The sequence below is a fragment of the Globicephala melas genome, chromosome 5 (genome assembly GCF_963455315.2).
Source record: "Globicephala melas chromosome 5, mGloMel1.2, whole genome shotgun sequence".
In the NCBI taxonomy this organism is placed as follows: Eukaryota; Metazoa; Chordata; class Mammalia; order Artiodactyla; family Delphinidae; genus Globicephala; species Globicephala melas.
This window is the reverse complement of record NC_083318.1, coordinates 80,737,675-80,764,911: the sequence shown is the minus strand read 5'-3', so window position 1 is coordinate 80,764,911 and position 27,237 is coordinate 80,737,675. Positions and strand designations below refer to the sequence as shown.

At 37.1% G+C, this 27,237-nt stretch overlaps 1 protein-coding gene across 22 annotated transcripts in view; it reads right to left on the bottom strand.

Moving 5' to 3' along the window:
• ADGRL3 (adhesion G protein-coupled receptor L3) overlaps positions 1-27,237 on the bottom strand; it is an 859,466-nt gene that overhangs the window by 96,329 nt on the left and 735,900 nt on the right. For all 22 annotated transcript variants that reach the window (XM_060299415.1, XM_060299418.1, XM_060299419.1 and 19 more), the window contains one exon: positions 8,310-8,519. In XM_060299415.1, the coding sequence (XP_060155398.1) occupies positions 8,310-8,519 (210 nt within the window). The remainder of the gene's footprint in view (positions 1-8,309; positions 8,520-27,237) is intronic.

The window sequence follows — 27,237 nt, the reverse complement described above, 5'->3', positions numbered from 1 at the left end:
TATTAGATATTGTCTGTTGATCATATTTTCTGTTTGGGTTTATCAAGAACAGTTGGCTAGTGCTATTCATTTTTTCCTATTTCTTTCCTTCCCTCCTTCCTTTCCTCCCTCACTCTCTCCCTCCCTCTCTCCCCATCTCTCTCCCTCCTTCCCTTCCTTTCTTGATATGGCTAAACGTGGTTAGTAGTAAAGTATGAAGTTAGCACTTAAAGATGTAAACAGAATTTAAGAAAATATAAAGTGTAAAACAAAATTTGGGAAGAGTATATAAATTATAAAAATGACATTGAGTTTGAACTATTTTCCAAAACAGGTCAATTAGAAAAACTCATGTTAGGAGACTTTCAAGATGGCGGAGGAGTAAGACGTGGAGATCACCTTCCTCCCCACAAATACAGCAGAAATAGATCTACATGTGGAACAACTCCTACAGAATGCCTACTGAATGCTGGCAGAAGACCTCAGACTTCCCACAAGGCAAGAAACTTCCCACATACCTGGGTAGGGTAAAAGAAAAAAGAAAAAACAGAGACAAAAGGATAGGGATAGGACCTGCACCTCTGGGAGGGAGCTGTGAAGGAGGAAAAGTTTCCACACACTAGGAAGCCCCTTCGCGGGCGGAGACTGCGGGTGGCGGAGGGGGGAAGCTTCGGAGCCGTGGAGGAGAGCACAGCAACAGGGGTGTGGAGGGCAAAGCGGAGAGATTCCTGCACAGAGGATTGCTGCCAACCAGCACTCACAAGCCTGAGAGGCTTGTCTGCTCACCCGCTGCGGTGGGTGGGGGCTGGGAGCTGAGCCTCGGGCTTTGCAGGTCAGATCCCAGGGAGAGGACTGGGGTTGGCTGCATGAACAGGGCCTGAAGGGGGCTAGTGCACCACACCTAGGCTGGAGGGAGTCTGGGAAAAAGTTTGGAACTGCCTAAGAGGCAAGAGACCATTGTTTCAGGGTGCTCAAGGAGAAGGGATTCAGAGCACCACTTAAACGAGCTCTAGAGACTGTCGTGAGCTGCAGCTACCAGCACGGATCCCAGAGACGGGCATGAAACGCTAAGGCTGCTCCTGCAGCCATCAAGAAGCCTATGTGCAAGAACAGGTCACTATCCACACCTCCCCTCCCAGAAGCCACTACCAGAGTCCCATGAAACAGGGAAAACTTCCCCAGGAGAACACATGGCACGCCTCAGGCTGTTGCAACATCATTCCAGGCTCTGTCACCTCAGGCTCGCCCCACATTCCGTACCTCTGCTCTGCCCAGCCTGAGTGAGCCAGAGCCCCCTAATCAGCTGCTCCTTTAACCCCGTCCTGTGGGTGCTAAGAACAGATGCCCTCAGGCAACTTATATGCAGAGGCGGGGCCAAATCCAAAGCTGAACCCCAGGAGCTGTGCGAACAAAGAAGAGAAAAGGAAATCTCTCCCAGCAGCCTCAGGAGAAGCAGATTAAATCTTCACAATCAACTTGATGTACCCTGCATCTGTGGAATACGTGAATAGACAACGAATCATCACAAAACTGAGGCAGTGGACTTTGGGAGCAACTGTAGACTTGGGGTTTGCTTTCTGCATCTAATTTGTTTCTGGTTTTATGTTTATCTTAGTATTTAGAGTTTATTATCATTGGTAGATTTGTTTATTGATTTGGTTGCTTTCTTCCTTTTTTTAATATATAGATTTTTTTTCCTTTTTCTCTTTTTGTGAGTGTGTATGTGTATGCTTTTTTGTGTGATATTGTCTGTACAGCTTTGCTTTTACCATTGTCCTAGGGTTCCGTCTGTCCGTTTTTTTTGTTTATTGTTTGTTTTTCTTTTTCTTTTTTTTAAGTATAGTTTTTAGTGCTTGTTATCACGGGTGGATTTGTTTTTTGGTTTGGTTGCTCTCTTCCTTCTTTCTTTTTTTATTACCTTTTAATTTTTTTATTTTTAATAATTATTTTTATTTTAATAATGTTATTTTATTTTATTTTATTTATTTATTTTACTCCCTTTTCTTTTGAGTCGTGTGGCTGACAGGGTCTTGGTGCTCTGGCCGGGTGTCACACCTGTGCCTCTGAGGTGGGAGAGCTGACTTCAGCACATTGGTCCACCAGAGACTTCCCGGCTCCATGTAATATCAAAAGGCAAAAATCTCCCAGAGATCTCTATCTCAATGCTAAGACCCAGATCCACTCAACAACCAGCAAGCTACAGTGCTGGACACTCTATGCCAAACAACTAGCAACACAACCCCACACATTAGCAGAGAGGCTGCCGAAAATCATAATAAGGTCACAGACACCCCAAAACACACCACCAGATGAGGTTCTGCCCATCAGAAAGACAAGATCCAGCCTCATCCACTAGAACACAGGCACTAGTCTCCTCCAACAGGAAGTCTACACAACCCACTGAACTAACCCAGACCACTGGGGGCAGACACCAAAAACAACAGGAACTACGAACCTGCAGTTTGCAAAAAGGAGACCCCAAACACATTAATTAAGCAAAATGAGAAGACAGAGAAATATGCAGCAGATAAAGAGGCAAGGTAAAAACTCACCAGACCAAACAAATGAAGAGGAAATAGGCAGTCTACCTGAAAAAGAATTCAGAGTAATGCTAGTAAAAATGATCTGAAATCTTGGAAAAAGAATGGAGAAAATACAAGAAACGTTTAACAAGGACCTGAAAGAACTAAAGGGCAAACAAACAATGATCAACAACACAATAAATGAAATTAAAAATTCTCTAGAAGGAATCAATAGCAGAATAACTGAGGCAGAAGAACTGATAAGCACCCTGGAAGATAAAATAGTGGAAATGACTACTGCAGAGCAGAATAAAGAAAAAAGAATGAACAGAATTAAGGACAGTCTTAGACAACTCTGGGACAACATTAAATGCACCAACATTCAAATTTTAGGGGTCCCAGAAGAAGAAGAGAAAAAGAAAGGGACTGAGAAAATATTTGAAGAGATTATAGTTGAAAACTTCCTTAATATGGGAAATGAAATAGTCAGTCAATGCCAGGAAGTGCAGAGAGTCCCATACATGATAAACCCAAAGAGAAACAAGCCAAGACCCATATTAATCAAACTATCAAAAATTAAATACAAAGAAAAAATATTAAAAGCAGCAAGGGAAAAACAACAAATAACATACAAGGGAATTCCCATAAGGTTAACAGCTGAAACTCTGCAATCCAGAAGGGAGTGGCAGGATATATTTAAAGTGATAAAAGGGAAAAACCTACAACCAAGATTACTCTACCCAGCAAGAATCTCATTCAGATTCAATGGAGAAATTAAAACCTTTACAGACAAGCAAAAGCTAAGAGAATTCAGCACCACTAAACCACCAACAAATGCTAAAGGAACTTCTCTAGGCGGGAAATGCAAGAGAAGGAAAAGACCTACAATAATAAACACAAAATAATTAAGAAAATGGTAATAGGACATACATATCAATAATTAACTTAAATGTAAATGGATTAAATGCTCCAACCAAAAGACATAGACTGGCTGAACGGATACAAAAGCAAGACCGATATATATGCTGTCTACAAGACACCCACTTTAGACCTAGGGACACTTAGCGACTGAAAGTGAGGGATGGAAAAAGATATTCCATGCAAATGGAAATCAAAAGAAAGCTGGAATAGCAATTCTCATATCAGAAAAAATAGACTTTAAAACAAAGACTATTACAAGAGACAAAGAAGGATACTACATAATGATCAAAGGATCAATCCAAGAAGATATAACAATTATAAATATTTTTGCACCCAACATAGGAGCACCTCAATAAATAAGGCAAATGCTAACAGCCATAAAAGGGGAAATTGACAGTAACACAATCATAGTACGGGACTTTAACACCCCACTTTTACCTATGGACAGATCATCCAAAATGAAAATAAATAAGGAAACACAAGCTCTAAATGATATATTAAACAAGATGGACTTAATTGATATTTATAGGACATTTCACACAAAAACAACAGAATACACTTTCTTCTCAAATGCTCATGAGACATTCTCCAGGATAGATCATATCTTGGATCACAAAAAAGCCTTGGTAAATTTAAGAAAATTGAAATCGTATCAAGTATCTTTTCTGACCACAAAGCTATGAGACTATATATCAATTACAGGAAAAAAATCTATAAAAAATACAAACACATGGAGGCTAAAAAATACACTACTTAATAACCAAGAGATCACTGAAGAAATCAAAGAGGAAATCAAAAAATACCTAGAAACAATAACAATGAAAACACAATGACCCAGAACCTATGGGATGCAGCAAAAGCAGTTCTAAGAAGGAAGTTTATAGCAATACAATCCTACCTCAAGAACCAGGAAACATCTCAAATAAACAAACTAAACTTACACCTAAAGCAATTAGAGAAAGAACAAAAAGACCCCAGAGTTAGCAGTAGGAAAGAAATCATAAAATCAGATCAGAAATAAGTGAATAAGAAATGAAGGGAACAGTAGCAAAGATCAATAAAACTAAAAGCTGGTTCTTTGAGAAGATAAACAAAATTGATAAACCATTAACCAGACTCATCAAGAAAAAAAGGGAGAAGACTCAAATCAGTAGAATTAGAAATGAAAAAGGAGAAGTAGCAACTGACACTGCAGAAATACAAAAGATCATGAGAGATTACTACAAGAAACTCTATGCCAATAAAATGGACAACCTGGAAGAAATAGACAAATTCTGAGAATGGCACAACCTTCTGAGACTGAACCAGGAAGAGATAGATAGTATAAACAGACCAATCACAAGCACTGAAATTGAGACTGTGATTAAAAATCTTCCAACAAACAAAAGCCCAGGACATGATGGCTCTACAGGCAAATTCTATCAAACATTTAGAGAAGAGTTAACACCTATCGTTCTCAAACTCTTCCAAAATATAGCAGAGGGAGGAACACTCTCAAACACATTCTATGAGGCCACCGTCACCCTGATACCAAAACCAAACAAAGATGTCACAAACAAAGAAAACTACAGGCCAATATCACTGATGAACATGGATGCAAAAATCCTCAACAAAATACTAGCAAACAGAATCCAGCAGTATATTAAAGTGTTCTACACCATGATCAAGTGGGGTTTATACCAGGAACACAAGGATTCTTCAATATTAGCAAATCAATCAGTGTGATAAACCATATTAACAAATTGAAGGGAAAAACCGTATGATCATCTCAATAGATGGAGAAAAAGCTTATGACAAAATTCAAAACCCATTTATGATAAAAACTCTCCAGAAAGTAGGCATAGAGGGAACCTACCACAACATAATTAAGGCCATATATGACAAACCCACAGCAAACTCTCCAGAAAGTAGGCATAGAGGGAACCTACCTCAACAAATTAAGGCCATATATGACAAACCCACAGCAAACATTGTTTTCAATGGTGAAAAATTGAAACCATTTCCACTAAGATCAGGAACAAGACAAGGTTGTCCACTCTCACCACTATTATTCAACATAGTTTTGGAAGATTTAGCCGCAGCAATCAGAGATGAAAAAGAAATAAAAGGAATCCAAATCAGAAAAGAAGAAGTAAAGCTGTCACTGTTTGCAGATGACAAAATCCTATTCATAGAGAATTCGAAAGATGCTACCAGAAAACTACTAGAGCTAATCAATGAATTTGGTAAAGTAGCAGGTTACAAAATTAATGCACAGAAATCTCGTGCACTCCTATACACTAATAATGAAAAATCTGAATGAGAAATTAAGGAAACACTCTAATTTACCACTGCAATAAAAAGAATAAAATACCTAGGAATAAAGCTACCTAAGGAGACAAAAGACCTCTATGCAGAAAACTATGAGACACCGATGAAAGAAATTGAAGATGATACAAAGAGATGGAGAAATATACCATGTTCTTGGATTGGAAGAATCAACATTGTGAAAATGACTATACTATCCAAAGCAATCTACAGATTCAATGGAATCCCTATCAAACTACCAAGGGCACTTTTCACAGAACTAGAACAAAAATTTCACAATTTGTATGGAAACACAAAAGACCCCGAATAGCCAAAGCAATCTTGAGAAAGAAAAACAGAGCTGGAGGAATCAGGCTCCTGGACTTCAGACTATACTATGAAGCTACAGTAATCAAGACTGTACAGTATGGGCACAAAAATAGACACATAGATCAATAGAACAGGATAGAAATCCCAGAGATAAACCCATGCACATATGGTCAGCTTATTTTTGATAAAGGAGGCAAGAATATACAATGGAGAAAAGACATCCTCTTCAATAAGTGGTGCTGGGAAAACTGGACAGCTACATGTAAAAGAATGAAATTAGAACATTCTGTAACACCATACACAAAAATAAACTCAAAATGGATTAAAGACCTGAACGTAAGGTCAGACACTATAAAACTCTTAGAGGAAAACATAGGCAAATCACTCTATGACATAAATCACAGCAAGATCCTTTTTGACCAACCTCCTAGAGAAATGGAAATAAAAAACAAAAATAAACAAATGGGACCTAATGAAACTTAAAAGCTTTTGCACAGCAAAGGAAACCATAAGCAAGACGAAAAGACAAACTTTAGAATGGGAGAAAATATTTGCAAACGAAGCAACTGACAAAGGATTAATCTCCAAATATACAAGCAGCTCATGCATCTCAATATCAAAAAAACAAACAGGGCTTCCCTGGTGGTGCGGTGGTTGGGAGTCCGCCTGCCAATGCAGGGGACACGGGTTCGTGCACCGGTCCAGAAAGATCCCACATGCCGCAGAGCGGCTGGGCCCGTGAGCCATGGCCGCTGAGCCTGCACGCCTGGAGTCTGTGCTCCGCAACGGGAGAGGCCACATCAGTGAGAGGCCTGCGTACCGCAAAAAAAAAGAAAAAAACAAAACAAAACAAACAACCCAATCCAAAAATGGGCAAAAGACCTAAATAGACGTATCTGCAAAGAAGATATACAGATTGACAACAAACACATGAAAGGATGCTCACCATCACTAATCATTAAAGAAATGCAAATCAAAACTACAATTAGGTATCACCTCACAGCAGTCAGAATGGCCATCACCAAAACATCTGGAAATAATAAATGTTGGAGAGGGTGTGGAGGAAAGGGAACCCTCTTGCACTAATGGTGGGAATATAAATTGATACAGCCACTATGGAGAACAGTATGGAAGTTCCTTAAAAAAACTAAAAATAGAACTACCATGTGACCCAGCAATCCCACTACTGGCATATACCCTGAGAAAACCATAATTCAAAAAGTGTCATGCTCATTGCAGCTCTATTTACAATAGACAGGACATGGAAACAATCTAAGTGTCCCTTGACAGATGAATGGATAAAGAAGATGTGGCACATATATACAAAGGAATATTACTCAGCCATAAAAAGAAATGAAATTGAGTTATCTGTAATGAGGTGGATGGACCTAGAGTCTGTCATACAGAGTGAAGTAAGTCAGAAGGAAAAACAAATACCATATGTTAACACATGTATATGGAATCTAAAAAAAAAAAAAAAAAGCTTCTGAATAACTTAGGGGTAGGACAGGAATAAAGATGCAGACATAGAGAATGGACTTGAGGACACAGGGAGGGGGAAGGATAATCTGGGACAAAGTGAGAAAGTGGCATGGACTTATATATACTACCAAATGTAAAATAGATAGCTAGTGGGAAGCAGCCGCATATCACAAGGAGATCAGCTCAGTGCTTTGTGACCACCTAGAGGGGTGGGATAGGGAGGGTGGGAGGGAGGGAGACGCAAGAGGGAGGAGGTATGGGGATATATGTATATGTATAGCTGATTTACTTTGTTATAAAGCAGAAACTAACACACCATTGTAAAGTAATTATACTCCAATAAAGATGTTAAAAAAAAACCCAACTAATGTTAGACATGCAGTTTTCAATATAATTTCCAGTGTTTTTTTTAAAAATATATATATTATAAATTTCAAAGAATAAAAATTACATGTTAGAAAAGATACTCCTCCATTCCCCAAATGATTTAAGTTTTCTCAATATTCAGCTTTGTGATTAAAAAAATTAAAGAAAAATACTAATGCAGAAACACAGTTGTTTAGAAAGGCAAGTTTTTGAACAGAATTTCTGAAGAAATGTACATTACATCCATATATTCACTGCATCTTTATGGCAATGGATATGAAAAAGGGAATACCGAATAAGATCTCAAAATTAGTAACTATCTTAGACAACTGGAAGAGAGGATACTTTCAAACAAGAATATTTTGTGTATTGGAAAGCTGGAAGTGGAGAAATTCTTTTCTAATACCAAAATAAATTGCTTACTGGTTGATCTGTTCGGTTGATCCCAATCAAGAAGAGCAGTTCTGCTACAAAAAGGCTGATGCAGAGGTTCTTATGGATGGTGTTACGGTCACTCTGGAGCCCACGGAAAAAGCAAAATGTGAAGATGCAAATCAGGAGACAAACAAGGGACAGCAAAATTCCAACCCATGTGATCACATCCAGAAGAAGGTCATGGACCGCATCACTGTGCTGGAAACACAATAGAAAAGGCATAAGTTGCAATTATGCATAACCAATTACAAAGTTTATAAGGGCCTGGTTCTATGAAGCATGATTTTAATAATGTACTAAATATCCTCCACACATGCAATGAATAAGATAACTTAATTATTTGGGTTTTCTAATCCACAGGTAAAGCATGTTATCTTTTCTGTGAGGTGTAAATCAGTTTGTCAATAGTGTTTGCACCTTTCTTAGCTATGTACATTTTCAGTTGCACATTTTCAACTATGTACATTTTCAGTTGAAGCATATCAACTTAATTCTGGCCAAAGATTTCAAGGTAAAGCTTTTCGTTTTTCTACCCCACATCACATTTTTAGGTTAATATTTTTACAACTCTTGCTAGGGAATACTCTATATAAAAATTAAGTTATACACTTAGGAAAGTGGTATCACAACTGAAATTTATTTGAATCTCTGAAGAATTTTTATTAAAAAAATACAATTCCTCTGTCCTATAAATCCTTTATCAGAATTTCGAAGGTTGAGTTCATAAAAGTTGTAATTTTATAAAGATCCCCAGTTAATTCTGACGGACAGCCACATATGTGTACCATTTATTTAGTGGAAAATCTAAAAGAATGAGGATAGTCACTGGATTTATATTCATATTGAATGGCTTAAGGAGATCAAGAAGTTTGATCACTGAAAGGTTTTGCATGAATAGAACCTGTTATACACAGATGGAAAATAAGTATTCAGAATTACTATACCCGATAGCAGCCCAAAAGAGATAGTAGAGCCATGAAAAAGAAATACGTTCATGAAAACTTCTGCATTGAAACTACATTATGTGTCTCTGTTACAGTCCTGTGAGTTCCATACCTGCCACGTTCCTTGGTTTGTCCACTATCTCATTTCTGTCTTTGTTCTAAGATTCAAAACTCCATTTCCACTGTATGATAGTTTGCCTCCGTCGAAACCACTTTTGTGAAGCTTAGAATGTATGGTAGCCCAACACATCGGTATGCCAACATGTTGGAGCAGAATCGAGAAACTGTCTATGACTGTCAATTCCTCTTTTCTTCCTAGGTTTCTTGAAAATTCTTAAAGACCTAACTTCCAACAGTAGGGGAATACATAAATAATGGTTGATATTTATGGAATGATATTCAAAAAAGGAGTAGAAAATCAGTGTTCTAGATTTATAGTCACAAACATAGATACTTCGCAAAAATCTAATATTACGTTTAAAAAAATGCAAGTGGCAAAAGTATCTATACAGTATGATATCATTTATGTAAAAATTTAAATGACACAAATCAATGACATTGATTTTTATGGATATATGCATAAGTAGTGAAAGCATAACATGTGCATGGGAAATTTTTTAGTTGAAAACAAAGATATGTGTTTCTAATTGACATCTTTTTCAACTGTATAGATCATACACATTGATTTTTGTTTTAGGATGGAAATTACTACATTTAGTTGTCTCCCACATTGTTAGCTCACCTTAAAAAATTCATAAATATCCAGGTTTTCTATTTTTATTCAAACTTTGTACCTTTATGTTTTATATAAACTTCATACAAAGATTATTCTGAATGTGGAAATTCTCCTTACAAGTGAACCACCATGCTGTAACCTGAATCACAGCACTTCGCATATTGCTAGATACAACTTCACAGTTGTTATCTGATAAAGAACTCTGCTAGGACACTGCCAATGAAACAGTTTCAAACTATTCCTGCATAACTCTAGATGTATTTCTCAGAAGGAGCTCAAATCATGAAAGAAAACCACATGAAATTTTGCTTTAACTGCTTTGTTCTCCAGGGGACACTGCTAAAGTAGTGTTGGGTCTCTGATAGCTTAAATTACTTTTACTATCGGAAAGTGGAGAGTGGTTAGTGCTACCCGGTTCCCTGAACAGAGAGCTATTTGCTCTCTTCTTTGACTCAAAGGAAAGATGCTGTAATTGAGTATCAAGCACCAGCGTTCAGCACAGCAGTCTTCCATAATGGCAGGTATAATACATTCTCAAATATATCCTAAAGACCTAAAACACTAAAAAAGAAAGAAAAAAAAGAAACCAAATAACTCCAGCTTTTCCTGGGTAGTTGCATTATTAGAAATGTATTGACTTTACTCAGTGCCTTTGTAGGTCTTTCAAAAACCCCATGCAGAGTTATTAAGAGAAGAATACCAAACGTCAAAATAACAGTACAAAAAGTACATAACGTTCAAAGAAAGAACAAAAAAGTCTAGCAATTAATTAGCAATCATCTTTCGGGTATTACTGTCTAGTTCAGAAAACATAAACACGAACCACCTTATATGTATTATACTGTGATCAAATGTAACTCACCACTTGAATTTTATCAGTAAGATGAAAGAAAAAGAACAATGAACATTAAATGTGAACAAGACCTATGAGTTTAGCCTTCTTTATAGTAGTCTGTCATAACAGAACTTTCAGGAGGCCAAACCATGATAAAAACCAACCCCCCTTCAAGAGGATGGTCAATTGAATAAAACTCCTAGGTATAGTTTTTTTTTTTTTTTGCGGTACGCGGGCCTCTCACTCTTGTGGCCTCTCCCATTGCAGAGCACAGGCTCCAGACGTGCGGGCTCAGCGGCCATGGCTCACTGGCCCAGCCGCTCCTCGACATGTGGGATTCTCCCGGACCGGGGCACGAACCTGCATCCCCTGCATCAACAGGCGGACTCTCAACCACTGCGCCACCAGGGAAGCCCTCCTAGGTAGAGTTTTAACAATGTGATAATGGAGCAAGTATTCCTATTTCCAAGGTTCCACGTTTTGAGTACTCTATAACTCAATCACCCCTGACATGAACTATATACCATTATGTGACTTGAGATCTTATTAGTCTTATATCTTATTATTATATCCTAGCACTTAGTATTGGGCTTGACACATAAAAAATGATGAATAGGGCTTCCCTGGTGGCGCAGTGGTTGAGAGTCTGCCTGCCGATGCAGGGGACAGGGGTTCATGCCCCCGTCCGGGAAGATCCCACATGCCGCGGAGAGGCTGGGCCCGTGAGCCATGGCCGCTGAGCCTGCGCGTCCGAAGCCTGTGCTCCACGACGGGAGAGGCCACAACAGTCAGAGGCCCGCGTACTCACCCCCCTCGCAAAAAAAAAAGATGAATAAATATTTGTTTTTGAATGGTTATAATAACACTATTCCACTTAAACCAAATGTCTAAGAGCTGAACCCTCTTACATGAGTATAGTTTTAGTATCCATTTAATCCCCACTGGATTTTAAGAAGTATCAATATCAAATATTACATGTTCAAAACTGAGCCCCTTCTTATCCTGTTTCTCCCTCCGGTCCCACCCGCCACTCCCAAATCTACCCTTCCTTCTGTTTTCCTCATTTCAGTAAACAGCAACTTCATTCTTTGAAGTGTTCTGGCCAAGAACTTAAGAGTCATATTGATTCCTCTTTTTCACACATTACTCTTAATCCATCAAGAAATCTTGTAGCTCCTGTCTTCTATCTGACAGCTGCTCCTCACCTCAATTGCACTAAATTGGTTAGAGCTACCTGATTTTTTTTTTTTTTTTTTTTTTTGCGGTATGCGGGCCTCTCACTGCTGTGGCCTCTCCCGTTGCGGAGCACAGGCTCCGGACACGCAGGCTCAGCGGCCATGGCTCACGCACCCAGCCGCTCCGCGGCATGTGGGATCCTCCCGGACCAGGGCACGAACCCGTGTCCCCTGCATCGGCAGGCGGACTCTCAACCACTGCGCCACCACGGAAGCCCCACCTGATTTTTTTTTTAAACAGCCTCCTAAATGATCTCCCTACTTTGACCCTCATCCATCCACCTTTCCTCTCTGTTCAACAACATGGAGAGATTCTCTTTAAGTACAGGCCAGATAATAAGATTCATTGGTGGAGGCATCCAATGTCTCCTACCTCAATAAAAGTAAAAACCAAAGTCTTTACAAAGGTCTACAATGTCCTATAAGATCTGCACTCTTGTGAAACATTTCCTATTCTCCCCTTCATTCAGTTCACTCTACCCCAGTTGGCCTCCTCTAGCCTTTGAATACATCCAGCACATTCCAGCCTCAGAGACTTTGTACTTGATGTTCCCTTGGTCTGGAATTCTCTTCCAATAAACAGCTGTGTGACTTACTTGCTAACTTCCTTCAGTTCTTCATTCAAATGTCACCTTCTCACAGAGTTTTTCTGAATCACCTCATCTAAAATTGCAAACATCATTTACCCACTCTGACTCTCTATTGCTTTTCTTGAATTTTTTTTCCTCTTAACATTTACCTAGACTATATATTTTATTAATATATCTTATTTATGTTTTCTACATAAACAAGAAATATTAATAAAGTACATAGCCTAGAATCTATTGTATAGCACAAGGAACTCTACTCAATACTGTGTAATGGCCTATATGGGAAAAGAATCTAAAAAAGAGAGGATATATGTATACGTATAACTGATTCACTTTAATGTATCCCTGAAACTAACACAACATTGTAAATCAACTGTACTCCAATTAGAAAAAAAAAATTTCTTGTTCATCGTCTGTGGCCTTTACTAGAAAGTATACTGCAAGAGAATAAGTTGTTTAATCACCAATGTATCCCCAGGTCCTAGAAAGCTGCCTCCCATAGAGTGGATGCACAATTAATGTGTGAACTGAATAAATGAATCTCTCTTTAATTACCCCCCCTTCTGCAATGAATTTAGATTATAAACTAAAAGTTGTATCATGCTGCCCATTGCAACCTTTGGGGTTCTTTGGTTCATAAACTACCTGCTCTAAAATCTTGAGTAAAAGATAAAGAAAATTAAAGCTGGAGAATGAGAAGCTCATTACACCATAATATCTTAAAATGTGTGGAAGTAAGAGGACTGCAGAGTAAGTATGATTAGAGTCTGAAGATGTGGATTTAACCTTGTCACTCCAATTTTGCAATTGGACAATTTTAACAACTACTTACCCTTTAAAGTATCAGACACTTCATACATATAGAGATAAAGCAGATTCACTTTATCGTATACCTGAAACTAACATGATATTGTAAATCAGTTATACACCAATAAAAATTAGAAAAATAAAGAATCAAAAACTTCAAGGAAATTAATTTCTTAAAGAAGATGGGGAGCTGTGAGAGAAAATCTACAAGCAGAACGACAGAATGATTCATCAGAATATACTTTGAGGAAATTCATTGACTCTATCCACTCTAGAAAGAAATTTTTATGAAAACAATACTCATTTTTCAGGCTTTCTGTGAAGCTTACATTCACATATGAAATGCCAGATATTTTGTAAAAGCTACAGAAAGTTTCTGATTTTTCCTTTTATTTTCACCTCAATGAATCTGCTTTGTCTTATCACTGTGGGGTTACTGAGTAATTCAAATACCACAAAAGGGGTGAGTACCACAATGAAGGAAAAAAAGGTGGCTTAAACAATGATGTTTTGTGAAACTCACTCTGTCAGTATAAAACCCTCAAATATACCAATAGGTACATTTAATGAAACTAAGCCCAAATTCATGGAATAGGGAAATGTGACTTCCGCTTCATGATTTAAGAATAACTCAACCTGTGTACACTAAGATCTTCATGTAAATCTTGATATTTCTAACTTTATTGTCCAAAAAGCATCTTGTCAGCAAACAAGATGGAGAAATAGATTTTGAAATGTTTTCCATTTTTACTGCCTAAGTATTTCCAGATATATTGTATATTTCCAGATACACAAACTATATGAATTAATTCTGAACCCCTCTAGATGTTTTTTTATAATTTTAGAAAGTTGCATTTTCCAGACATTGCTTGAACAATCACCCTATAATAATTATTAATTGTGGGCAGTAATTTTCAAGAACCTGTTTTACTTTCTGCATTAAAATGTATTATTTTAACGTTGAGTCGGAGTTGTTAAGGCATAATAATATGATTTTTAAATTGCCTCAAACATATCTTGTTCTGAAATACTTGTAATATAGCTAAATGAGTTTTATTTTTTCCTCTTTGCAAATGTAGGAGCACTCACTTTGCTACCAATGTATCACATCAGCATAAGGCGTTGCTTTGACTCAGGAATTTCACTGAAGCTAGTAGGGTTATGAAAGGCCTATTTTCTGATAAATATGGCAAGGACTCTGTGAAATAAGTTCCTTGCATTGCTCTAACAGATCATCAAACACATAGGTCACCACACGAATGCTTGGGAAAATAAAGGGCTCAATGGTCTGAGGAAATTAGAATTTTTTTTTGCAGTAATAGGATGAAGGTCAAAGTTGAGTAACACAGTAAGAAGATTGATATGATTGCATTTCTTATGATTTTTATAGTAAGTTAGTCAAAATAACTCAGCAATAATTTCCAAATTTGTATCAAGTTGAAAAAAAAAATCAGTCATATATTTTCAAGCTGTAATTGCTGAAAGAGAACCACTGGCAAGTAAAAGCACACAAAACTATTCATATCCAGCTATCCTTTGAATTCAAGAGAACTTATTCAGAATATCTCTTTGGTTTCAGAAGCACAGCGTTGTATACTCTAAGTTATTTGAAGTTTTCTTGCTTTGAATTGAAAAAAAAAAATTTTAACCTCACCATATTTGGTGAACCAGATTCACAACTACCTTAATAGAGGAAACAGAAAAGGAAATAGTAGAAAATGTGGAAATTAAGTATCTTACAGTAGTTGAGAATTAAATACAGATATAGGTTTTTAAAAAGTAAAGTTGATAAACAAAAAACAATTACTGACCAATTAGAAATTTTTAAAGTAAATGAAGTAATCAAGCAGTAAATAAGAAAAAGATTTTAGGAGTATCTGGGGTGAGGGTAGAAAATGAAGCTGGGAAGATAGAAAATTTCATCTTTAACATTTCTGAGTTAAATACAGTGATGATGATAATGGTGATGATGATAGCTAACACATAACTTTCAAGATATCAGTTTCTTTTAGGAGTGCTTATCTATTTTATTAGGGTTGTCACTTAGTCCTATAAAACACTGTGATGTGATACTATTATTATTTCCAATTTACAGATGAAAAAACTGAAGCACAGATAAGTAATTTACCCCAGATCATTCAACTAGTAATGCAGTAGATATAGTATTAATGGTAACGTGACCAAGTATCCAGGTTCGCTCAGGAATGTCTTAGTTTTAGCATTAAATTTTTCTATCCTGGGAAAATCTTCTCTCAGACATGAAACTATTCCAGAGATCAGAGATGGGTTCAGAAGTTTGAAAGCAAAGTACAAAATCCATATGATAGTCTAGAAAATAGAGGCTGGAAGCAACATTATTTTTAGTATCAAATGTCTGTGGCATTGAATATCCACCTTCCTTAGTGACTCTTGCTGTCCTTTTCCCTGACTACTGATGCTGGAAACCATGATTTGCAGTTCCTAGTAGAGAATCAGACATTGTTGTATTATTCTGAGTGATGAAACCTAAGTATGCAAATTCAGGGCCTTGTGATGCTAAATTTCTCTTTGATTTTGGATTAACTGTTGTGCTTTGTACCAAGATTCTGCTAAATTAATTTTTAACATTGTTACTATTGTGACTGTTTTCTAAGAGTTCATTGATGAAACTGAGAAAAATATAATCTAATAACATGACAATACTGAAAAGGAATGCTAAACAACTGTGTTATTTTAAAGATACATGGAAGGATACATGAAGTTAGATTAGAGAGAGAACCAAAACAAAGCATACTACACAAAATGTGGAAATGAATTTGGGGCCAGGCACGAGAAAACTGTGAATGTGCGTATGGAAGCTGAATCTCACAAATCTAGGATAAGACAGGCAAGTTTTTGTAGGATAAAAAGTGGGGTTTTTTGTTTTATGTTTTTTTTAAACCTCTCCTCAAAAGGTACCAATGTTCAGTTGAAATTAATGGTAGTGGAGTAAGCCTGAGTATTCCAAAAGAATAAACATGAATTATTGCTTTCTTCCCTTTATTTGTCTTTGCACCTGAGTAAAGTTACTTTTCTTGATTCAGAGGTTGCAACTGAAATGTCCTGTGGGTAAACAAAAGGAGAAATTTTGATAACCAATGTTTTGCTTCCTCACAGTGTAGAGCTGATTCTGTCAGATCATGCTTTCTAAAGTATATAAAGTGAAGTGTTGGATCATAGCAACAAAATAATGTTTCCCCCAGCTCTTATGCATTTTGATTTGAAAAATGGAATTTCAAATTGTCTTCTTGATTTCCATAAAGGTTTTGATTAAACTTCAGAAGACACGAAACAAAAGACTGTTGATAACCTTGCCCATATATAAACTAGACTTTGCTCATCTATCTGCATATTTGATGGACAGTGCAAATGTAAATTTTGGAAAATGCCATTCAGCCTATAAACTTCTTACAAAAGAAAATGAACAGTTCTTACCCACTAAATGTGCTGTACACCTTGTAGACAAGGCTGCTAGAAAGGAAGGTGATGTGCTTACCTGCGATAATGAGGTTTCATAATGAAATTATTTGGTCACTTTTCAGTTTCTTCAAAATGTGTAGAAGTACTTAATGAGCCTTTTAACTTTCTAGAAATGGAAGGAGATAGTCTCCTGAGACATGTGCCTTCAAGATGGCTATTACAGGGGCTGGCCATAGACAAGATGTTAAAATATTGACCTGTAAAATCATATTTCCAAAGTGTGGGACAAGAAAAATGTCTTTCTCTAACTTTGAAATATATGACAGATGAGAATGGAGAAAAATATTACAATAAGACACATTTATATGTTTCTCTAAAACTGTTTGATGAGCTCTGAAGAGGCTATAGGGAACCTGGAAAAAGATGAACTTATTCTACCCGAGTTGCATGGACTTCTGCATAGGTTAGAACAAAAAAATCATTACAGTGAAAAACATGATTTATTTTGGGGATTTAAGACTGTTTCCAAAATAAAATGTCATCAGAAAAGGACAGTCATGTTAACAGGACTTTATCATTTCTTTATTAAAACTTTAACTTGCTTGGGATCCAGTCTTTACTTCATAAAGTACAACTATTTCAGTGCTCTAAAACCATTATCCCTGATAGTGTTTAAGCTTATGCTGACATCCAATGTGCTTGGAAATGTTTATAAATCATGAACATTTTGGACATGGACAGCTCATATGATCAATTCATAGATGCAAAAGAACAAATTGACAAACAGCTGGTTTACCAAAACAAGCCTGTACATACAAAGTGGATGGGCATTTCTGGAGATCTGGGAACTAATTGCCACAAGTCTAAAAAGCTACAAAGTAAAGCTATTAATTAAAATCCTAAGTACTCCGTGCTGAACACTTTTGTTGAGAAGATATTTATTTTGATGTCATCTATTGGATTGACACCAGGAATCAATGTAATATGGGCTTGATAAAATCAGAACTTCAGGTCAAAGTGAATTTTACTTTTGACTATATTCAGTTTTAACTTTATTTAAAAAAAATGAAAAATACACATAGAAAAAACATATCATAGTTATTTTTATTAAATATAGGTCATATCTGTTTAATTACTTTGTTGTACTAACTTAATTCTCACATTTATAAAATGTGTGATAATATAGCCTGAAATTTTAAATATTCAATAGAGACTTTTGCTGTATCAGAGGATGGAAAGAAGCATTTTAAAAATATTGTTATAGGTATTCACACCATTAGCACTACTATTAATTAGCATTAAATACTTCTAATTGTCACTTTTATGTAGTAATAACACATAGGTGCATAATTACTTATTGCACGTTAAGTATATTTTTTGATCTGGTAGTGCTGTTTCCTGGTTGGCTCTCTAAAAGGTTGATCACCCTAACTGATGGCCAAATACTCCATGCTCTTAACAATACTGCTAACAGTGGGGAGGACCACAGATCCTCTCCTATATTTCTTTTGAAGACTCAATTGTACTAAGCCCCTTAGAACTAAACAGAGGTAGGTTTCACGGGTGAAAATTTCTTGATTATCCTTTAAATACAATGATTAAATCCAGTGGTTTTGTTAAAACAAAGTTTGCTGGGGATCATTCAGCAAATTTCCTGATTCTCAGACAAAATGGGTAACTTCGTTTAAGATTGTTTTCATTAAAACACATACACACACACACACACACACACACACAATTTTTGAAAGTACTTCTTAAAGGGTTAGGTGAAATGGAATGGGATAGAGGGGCTGAAGTATAAATGAAGGGAAACCATAGAAATGCCAGACTTGAATTACTCAGATATGTTTACTATTTTTATTTACTTGTAATTTTTTCTTTTTTTTTTTTCGATGCGGGCCTCTCACTGTTGTGGCCTCTCCCGTTGTGGAGCACAGGCCCTGTATGCGCAGGTTCAGTGGCCATGGCTCACGGGCCCAGCCGCTCCGCGGAATGTGGGATCTTCCTGGACCGGGGCACGAACCTGCGTCCCCTGCATCGGCAGGCGGACTCTCAACCACTGCGCCACCAGGGAAGTCCCTACTATTAGTATTTAAATATCATTCTTCTCATAGAGCCATTTCCTTTGGCATGTAAGGAAAGATAAATTTACCACAATGAGAAAGAAAAGTTTTAAAATAGAGACAAATAGAATTAGGCTTAACAGAGAAAGTAATTTTGCATAACTACATTATAAAAACCAAATAAATAGAAACTACACCAAGCCAAAAACATCTAATAAAATTTGGTAGTTTCATCCTAACATTGGATGCCTACAGTGTGTCAGGTACTGAATAAAACAGAATGGAAATATAAATATATACACACGTACACACACACATATATCTCATTTTTACTTCATTATTCATATTCATTTGGTTTTCTTAGCTATACCAAATTCAGGAAAAAGAAAAAGGAGATGATGGTTATTAGGCTTTCTTTTTTCCATTCTCATGAATAAGTTTATTGCATTTTAAACAGAGTAGGGGTCTGCCAAATAATAACCCTGGGGACAAATAATAACCTGTGGGACAAATATCCCACAGGTCTCGAGTCAATACCTTGAGCTAACATTAAATTTTACAAAATTAACAACTTAAAAGTTCCATGATTGGCTTTTTAAATCAGCAAGTAACCAACCATAGAAGATTTTTAAACCATAATGCTTATGCTGTGAGGATACACAAAGGAAACTGGCAGTCCCCTGAATGGTCTATAACAAGGTAGGAAAAATGATTTAGTTCAGCCATATTTTTGTTCACATGCTTTTAAAATCTTACACACAAGTTGACCTTACTGCCTATCTTAGAAAGCTATAAAACTATTCTGGAAAATCTAGCCTAATTCCTCTAGAGTTCAATAGTTCTCTAGCTTTATTACTTTATTTACTAGACACAGTAGAATGAAATAGGCAGGGAAAAAGAAAAACAATCACAGAAGAGTTTGAATGTTAAAAAAGAAGGGTAAAATTTTACAACCCAGAGCAAATAGACTACAGTTAGTAAACATATCAACTAATTCTTACCAAGAACAGTATAAGCAATTAAGGATAGTTTTAGAATATTAGGATGGAGAAAGTTTTCATGCTTGCTTCTTTTGCTTGGCTGGTTGATTATACTCTCTCAAGCATGGGTAAATTGGGTGAGTAGAGCCAATATACTAAACAAATTTGACAATTTCATTGTGATAAAAAGAAGCTGTCACTGTGAACAGTGATGCAAAGTACTGGCCTAAATGTCTTTCTTTCAGGTACAGGTAGATGATTATCAGTTATTAGAAACTCAATTAACTATTTGGGTCTTGATAGTTAACTACTCCCAGGATCAAGAGCTCAAAGGTTTTGAGGACAGTTAAGCATATAGTGAATTAAAAAATTATATTTTCGGGCTTCCCTGGTGGCGCAGTGGTTGAGAGTCCGCCTGCCGATGCAGGGGACGCGGGTTCGTGCCCCGGTCCGCGAAGATCCCACATGCTGCGGAGCGGCTGGGCCCGTGAACCATGGCCGCTGAGCCTGCGTGTCCGGAGCCTGTGCTCCGCAATGGGAGAGGCCACAGCAGTGAGAGGCCAAAGCAAAAAAAAATTATATTTTCAGAAAACTTTATAATTCTCAACATGATTTTAATAGATTTTGTTATTCAATTCCCCAAAATAATCCTGAGATAACGTTAGAAATAATTTTATTACTCTCCGTTAACTGATTAATAATGGGAACAGTGAGTCCAAATGATTTGCTAAAGATACAGGCAATTACCTAAAGAACTGGAATCAGGACCCTAAGCCTCCTAACTGTTCTTATTCCAACTTCCCTGCAAATTATAAAATGGGAAAATAAATTATGATGACAATTCCTATTCTGGTTCTGTGGATCAAATGAGATAATGTATGTAGACACTAAAGAAATGATGTTAATTCCTCTATCATTGAACATGCTGGGCCTTTCTGAGAGTTAAGTCCTCACCAGATCTCTACTTTTTGCAATCTCCATAAACTTTATTACTTATATTTCTCACTAGAATTGCAGATGCATCTCCAGCTGCTATTTTTAGGCATGCTTATTTACTGAAGATGATAAAGAACCTGAAAATTGTAAGGGTAAGGATCTAGTGTGCATATGAGAAGATTGCAGGTCTCTTTCTGCTTAAAAATTCTACTGCAACTCAGAAATAAAAACAATCAGAAGAAGAGTGTAATTAATACTCTCTTGAATATAAATTTTACTGAAAATATACACTTCAAAACCACAAAAATGCAGCCTTACTTCATGTTACTTCAAGCCTGTTGCTCTCATTTTGCTTAAAGTTATGTCATTTCATCTAGAGCATCTTCTCTGACCCCTCAAGGTCAAGTTAAGGCTTTTCCCCATGTGTTTCTATAGCACTCTCTACCACAACAATAAGACATTTCTTGTAAGATACAGATTATGCTGATTACTTATCTGTATTACTAATTAGATCATAAACTTTGCCTGTCACAAAGACAGTATTTAACTATTTGAGGAACAAGTAAAGGGTAGACTTAACAGATTAAAATGAAAGAAACTGAGATTAATAAAACAAACTTTCCAGATATGTTTCCACATGTTCCTCTTAATTACAAAAACTTCAATGTTCCTGTACAATGTAACTTTAACAAATGATCAAACTTAGTAACTCCAATAAGGGGCTTCCTGATACAATGGGAAGGATACTGCATCTCCTACAGGGTATTTTTGCCAAAAATGTTTAACCTGGATCTAATTATGAGAAAACAATCAGAAAGACTGAGATTGTGAAACATTCTACAGGACAAATGGCCTGGACTCTGGACTCTGCAAAGTGTCATTTTCATGAAAGACAAAAACAGGCAGGGATACTTCTAAAGAAGAGCAAAGAAATGTCACAACTAAAGGTACTGTGATCTTTGATCAGGCCCTAAGTGGAAATACAATGGCTGTAAAGGACATTATCAGGATAATTAGAAAATCTGTGTATGAATTATACAGTAGATGATAATACTTAGTCAAAGTTAAATTTCTTCTGCGTTTTAATGGTAGAGCATGTTCTTGGAACCTATTTGCTGGAAGATTTAGTAATTAAATATTATAAAATCAGCAATTTACTTCCAAAGAGTCAAATAATACAGCAAAATATAGATGCATGTACATACACATAAGAGTGACAGTCAAATGTGTCAAAATTTAAATATGAATTCAGAAAAAGGGGTATATGAGTGTTTATTGTAATACTCTTTCAACTTTTCTATAAAAGTTCTATAAAAAGAGTGGAGAAAATAAGTAATAAAATAATTTTTCTTTCCACTCCAGCTACACTGTTCTTGCAGTTCATCAGAATCACAGAATCACCCCTGCTTCAGGTTCTTGTTCTTGTTTCATCTGCCTGGAAGAGCCTTTCCCCAGATGATCTGCAAGACTGATTCTCAGTTCTTTCAGGTCTCTGCTCCTAACACTGAGCTTGGGTCCAGTGGAGGAGGCAGAAAATAAAACAGCAAATAAATAATTTCAGATTTTAATAAATCTAGGAAGGAAACATATCATTATAAAACTGTTTGATGAGAAGGTCCAAGAATAGTTCTTGGTTCTAAGAGGTTGTCAATTTTTTTGATAGTTAATATTTAAGATAATATAATAAAATCTTACATTTTTGATCATTTTTGAAACCATTTTGTTTTCATGGAATTTTACATATTTGGAGGGTATTCAACTTGTGAGTTATCTAGGGTTTTTTTCCCTCTAAATAAATACACTGTTTAAAGTACTATGTAATATTTATGATTTTTAATCTCTACCTTCACCTCAATCCCACTACACTATAGATGGCAAAATACAAAAAAATACATAAAAATTTGGGAATGGAAGTGTACAACCTTTAGCATCATACATTAAACATTTTATTTTTCACTAATAAAATCATTTTTTAAACTCTTAAATTAACTTTTCTTTTGAACTTTAAAAAAGTAAAAATACTTTTTTGAAAAGCAAGTACTTTTCTTCATATGCAACTGCAGAACCTTACAGTGTATTTTCTTCTAACCTAGAAAAAGTGTAGTTATAAAATATTTGACACACAGAATCCATGGTATGAAGTTAAAAATTTCCAAATTGTCATTGTTTTAAATCAATACTAAATTTAAAAAGAAACACAATGATTTTAATTAGCAAAATAATGCCTATACTTGGGCTGGGGTAAAGTTGGGGTAGGGGCAATAGGATATACTAAGCTCAAAAGAAAAGAGAGGGAGAAAGGGAGAGATGCAAGCATCTAACTAAGGAAAGTGAAGCCTTTTAAAGATAATAAAAATCAATGTCAAGTTGAACTGACAGAAATGAGTAGTGAGACTTTTTTTTTATTATCCCCAAAGAATTATAATTTGGGTAGAGGAAAAAGCTATAGGTGATATAAATTGTCAGACCATTTTCTAAAGCATTTGTTACTGTGCTCTACAAAACCACAGTAGAAATGTTAATTAGTCAATTAGTTTGAAACTTATGATCCTGCAAACTAAAATACCCCTCCCACAAAGAGTGTTCACAAAGAGAATCACTGGTATGAGAAGAGACAGACATTTGAATTTAATGTATTCAACACTCTACTGAACAACAGACAAATAAACCTGCAGGTGATTCCAATAATGGAAAAGTTTTTAAAATGCCATGCATACTACCACAGTTTGATATAAAATTATATAACTTTCCATAATTATTACTTTTGTATCTAAAAGAGAAGACAACCAAATGTTTCCTTAGACAAGAGAAGTAGAGAAAACTCGAAAGTAGTTAGTCAGCTGTGTTCCTGAAACTGAGCAGGACCCTGTGGGGCTCCTAGGCACAAAATTCTTTCTGTGCCCCCCATTTCTTGTTTGTAGGAAATAGGCTTCATTCAACCTTCATGACATTCCCCTGAGTTCCAAAGGGCAGGTTCAAACAGTTGCTAATCAGGGAAGGGAGGGGATGCAGAGACAAGGGAGAAGCAGTCAAGAAACAATAGGGACGCCTTGGGGCAGGATCCTGGTTCCTCCTCAAGAGATACATATAACAATATCTTTGAGCTCTTCTGTAGAACCAACCCCCACCCCCCTGCCAAATGGAGGATGTTAACTACTTGATGAAGCATTCTTCATTGCAGAGAGAAGGTCATAGTTCGATAACCTGCAGAACCACAGAAGCCTATCACAAGACCACCAAATGATTTCTGGATTGAAGAAGTGCAGGCCCTGCATGCACACTGATTCTTATCAGCAACACTGCCCCTTGAACCATTACTATAAGACTCCTTACAACCCCACCTCCAGGTGGGGACACACACTTTTGAGGGCATTAGTCCACTGTGGGCCCCTATCCCTGGCAAAAGAATAAAGCTATTCCTTTCTACTTCACCCAAAACTTAGTCTCCGAAGTTCAACTTGGTGCCGGTGCACTGAGGCCAGGTTTTGGCAACACTGCCACCTTGGGGCATTCCTTTCCTTCTTTTATCTGCTCAAATTGACCTATAAAATTGACCTCAGATTGACCTCAGAGCTATGAAACCTCTCTGAGCACCCCATTCAAAAACCAGCCTGAATACTTCTCTCCATTGATAAAGTATAAATTGACTGAGGCCAGGGACATGTTTTGCCTTATTTCCCACAGTATTTTGTGGGAGTGGGATAATCTGAAATTTTAAAAGGGTGGACAGGGAAAGCCTCTTTGAGAAGGTTACACTGGAACAAAGACTTGAAGGAGATGAGAAAGCTGACCTTGTGGCTATCTGAGGGGGTGAAGGGTAGGAGAAGGGAAACTTTAAGTCTAACCTGAGCAAGCCTGATGCGTTTGGGGAAAGGCAAGGAAGCCAAGTGAGCAAGGGGAAGAGTAGTAGGAGAGTAGGTCAAGAGTTGCTAAAGGGGTCAGGATTTGGGACTTTGCTTTTATTGAAATAAGAAGTTATTCAGGTTGGATCAAAGGTGTGAAGTACTTGATCTGCATTTTAAAGGGATTACATTATGGCTTTTTGAGAATAAATCAGAAGAGAGACTCACATTTTAAGAGTATCCCTCTGGCAATTACGCTGAGAATAAATTTAAGAAGGACAAGAAATAAAGCAAGGAGACTAATTAAAGGGCTGTAACAAAACAGCAGAGGAGGGCTTCCTGGTGGCACAGTGGTTGAGAGTCCGCCTGCTGATGCAGGGGACACGGGTTCGTGCCCCGGTCCGGGAAGATCCCACATGCCACGGAGCGGTTGGGCCCGAGAGCCATGGCCGCTGAGCCTGCGTGTCCGGAGACTGTGCTCCGCAACAGGAGAGGCCACAACAGTGAGAGGCCCGCGTACCGCAAAAAAACAAAAAGAAAAAAAAAAAAACAAACAGCAGAGGAGAGAGGATAAGGGCTGGAATCCAGGTGGTAGCAATGAAGATGCTAAATCTGGCAGGATATGCTCATGAGATTGGGTGTGCAGTGTGAGTGAAAAGAAACAAATCAAAGATGGTGTATGGTTTAGGGCTGGAGCACCTGGAAGAACAGAGTAACCATTTACTAAGAAGGAAAGGACAGATGGGAAAACACCAAAAGTGTAGTTCTAGGATTGTGACCCTTATTAGAAATCTAGGTGGATATATCAAGTTAACTGTTGAATCTAGGAGTCTGGAGTTAAGAAATGGAGATAGAAGTCTGGGAATCATGAGATGATGTTTACAGCCATATGGACATATGAGATCAACTACAGAGAAAGAATGGATAGTGCCTAGACTACATCTAGGATTACGCTCCGGGTCAGAGCAACAAGAGGCTGTGGAGATGAGGAACGAGCAAAAGAAGCTAAAAAGGACCAGCTGCTGAGGAAGGAAAGAAGCAAGAGGGGATAGTGTACCCAAAGCAAAGTGAAGAAAATCTTCCAAGAATGTGCTTGATACAAATTCTCCACAGGTTACCTTACTAAATTCATCCTACTCATCCTTCAGAGAAGGTCACTTTTTTGATAAGCCCTCTCTGACCAGTCCTGCTTTAGATAGACGGTCCCCCTCTGTGTCCCTAAATCACAGCGTGGGCCTCAATTATAAGACTTGTCACATTTATGACTGCAGCTCCACTTCTCTGCCCTTTCTTTCCCCTCAGAAATGCAAGTTCCATGAGGGCCAGAAGCTTCACCAGAATGCTGGAATCTAGTGATATCTCTGGCAAATCAGGAGGAAGTTACATTTATTGACAGCTTATGGTGTAGCAGGCAACATGTCAATACCTTTACTCAGGTGTTTGAAAATTGTTAGTAAAAAAAAAATGAAGGAAGTACTGAATGAATAGCAGAGGTAACAGATGATAGAAAAGGCAACTCAGTACACAGGTAGAACCCTGGAGTGAAGACCCACGCATTAGGGCACCACAGCTTAATAGCAATAGCAACAAGACTACTCAGCTAATCCTTCTTGCTCTCATCAAGCAAAACTTTTGAATATAATTTTGTTTCCTTTATAGATTTTCCTGTGGAGTTAGGAAGTGATAACTAGCAAGCACAAATATCTGTTCTAACTGGCTGTTGCATATCTCACTGTGCATGAATAAATTAGCATACATTTTTAGACATTAGTCTAATGTAAATTTGGTTGCTTTGTTTCCTTTTGGACTTCCAGGGATGATCATTCTGCTTGTTTTTCGTTTTTCAAGTGCCAAAATCATGTTGTGTGATCAAGATGGGAATGACCCAGGCAATTGCAAGAGATTGTGATACAAGAAACCCAGGGCATGCTTACTGTATGACTGACTGTCAAAGGAAAACATTGATTGCCATCTATTTTTATCTCTTGTTGACACACAGTAATGGTCACAGTCAAGATTCTTGCATGGACTGGGTAGAGATTGTTATGCAATGAACTGAGCAAAAAATTATTTTTTGTGGTTGCTTGAAATATGATCCATTTTTCTGTTTGAATTTATTCCCTAAACTGAAAAGATAGACTCCTAGAGCCATACGAATACATTCCAGGTTTAAACCTAACATTTGTTAGTGTAGCCAATCTTACTAAGCTTGATCAATGCGTGAAGCTCTGACAAATTACGGTTTGTAGTCCTTTAAAGATCAAACTTGACTGTGTCGACACAGCTAAGGTAATTTATTCCTAAGGTCCTGAGTGGGCTTGGATTTGGTCTCCCTCTAAGATACCTGCATCATCTCTAAGTTCAACAGAGTCAAAGAAAATTTTGGATGAAATTATTGGATAAATGGTATCAGGTGGATAAAACCTTTGCCATGGTTTTCATGTTTTAAAATGTATTGGACAGTGATACTTTCTCTATTTTTATTGACATCAGGAAGATGAGAATTCACA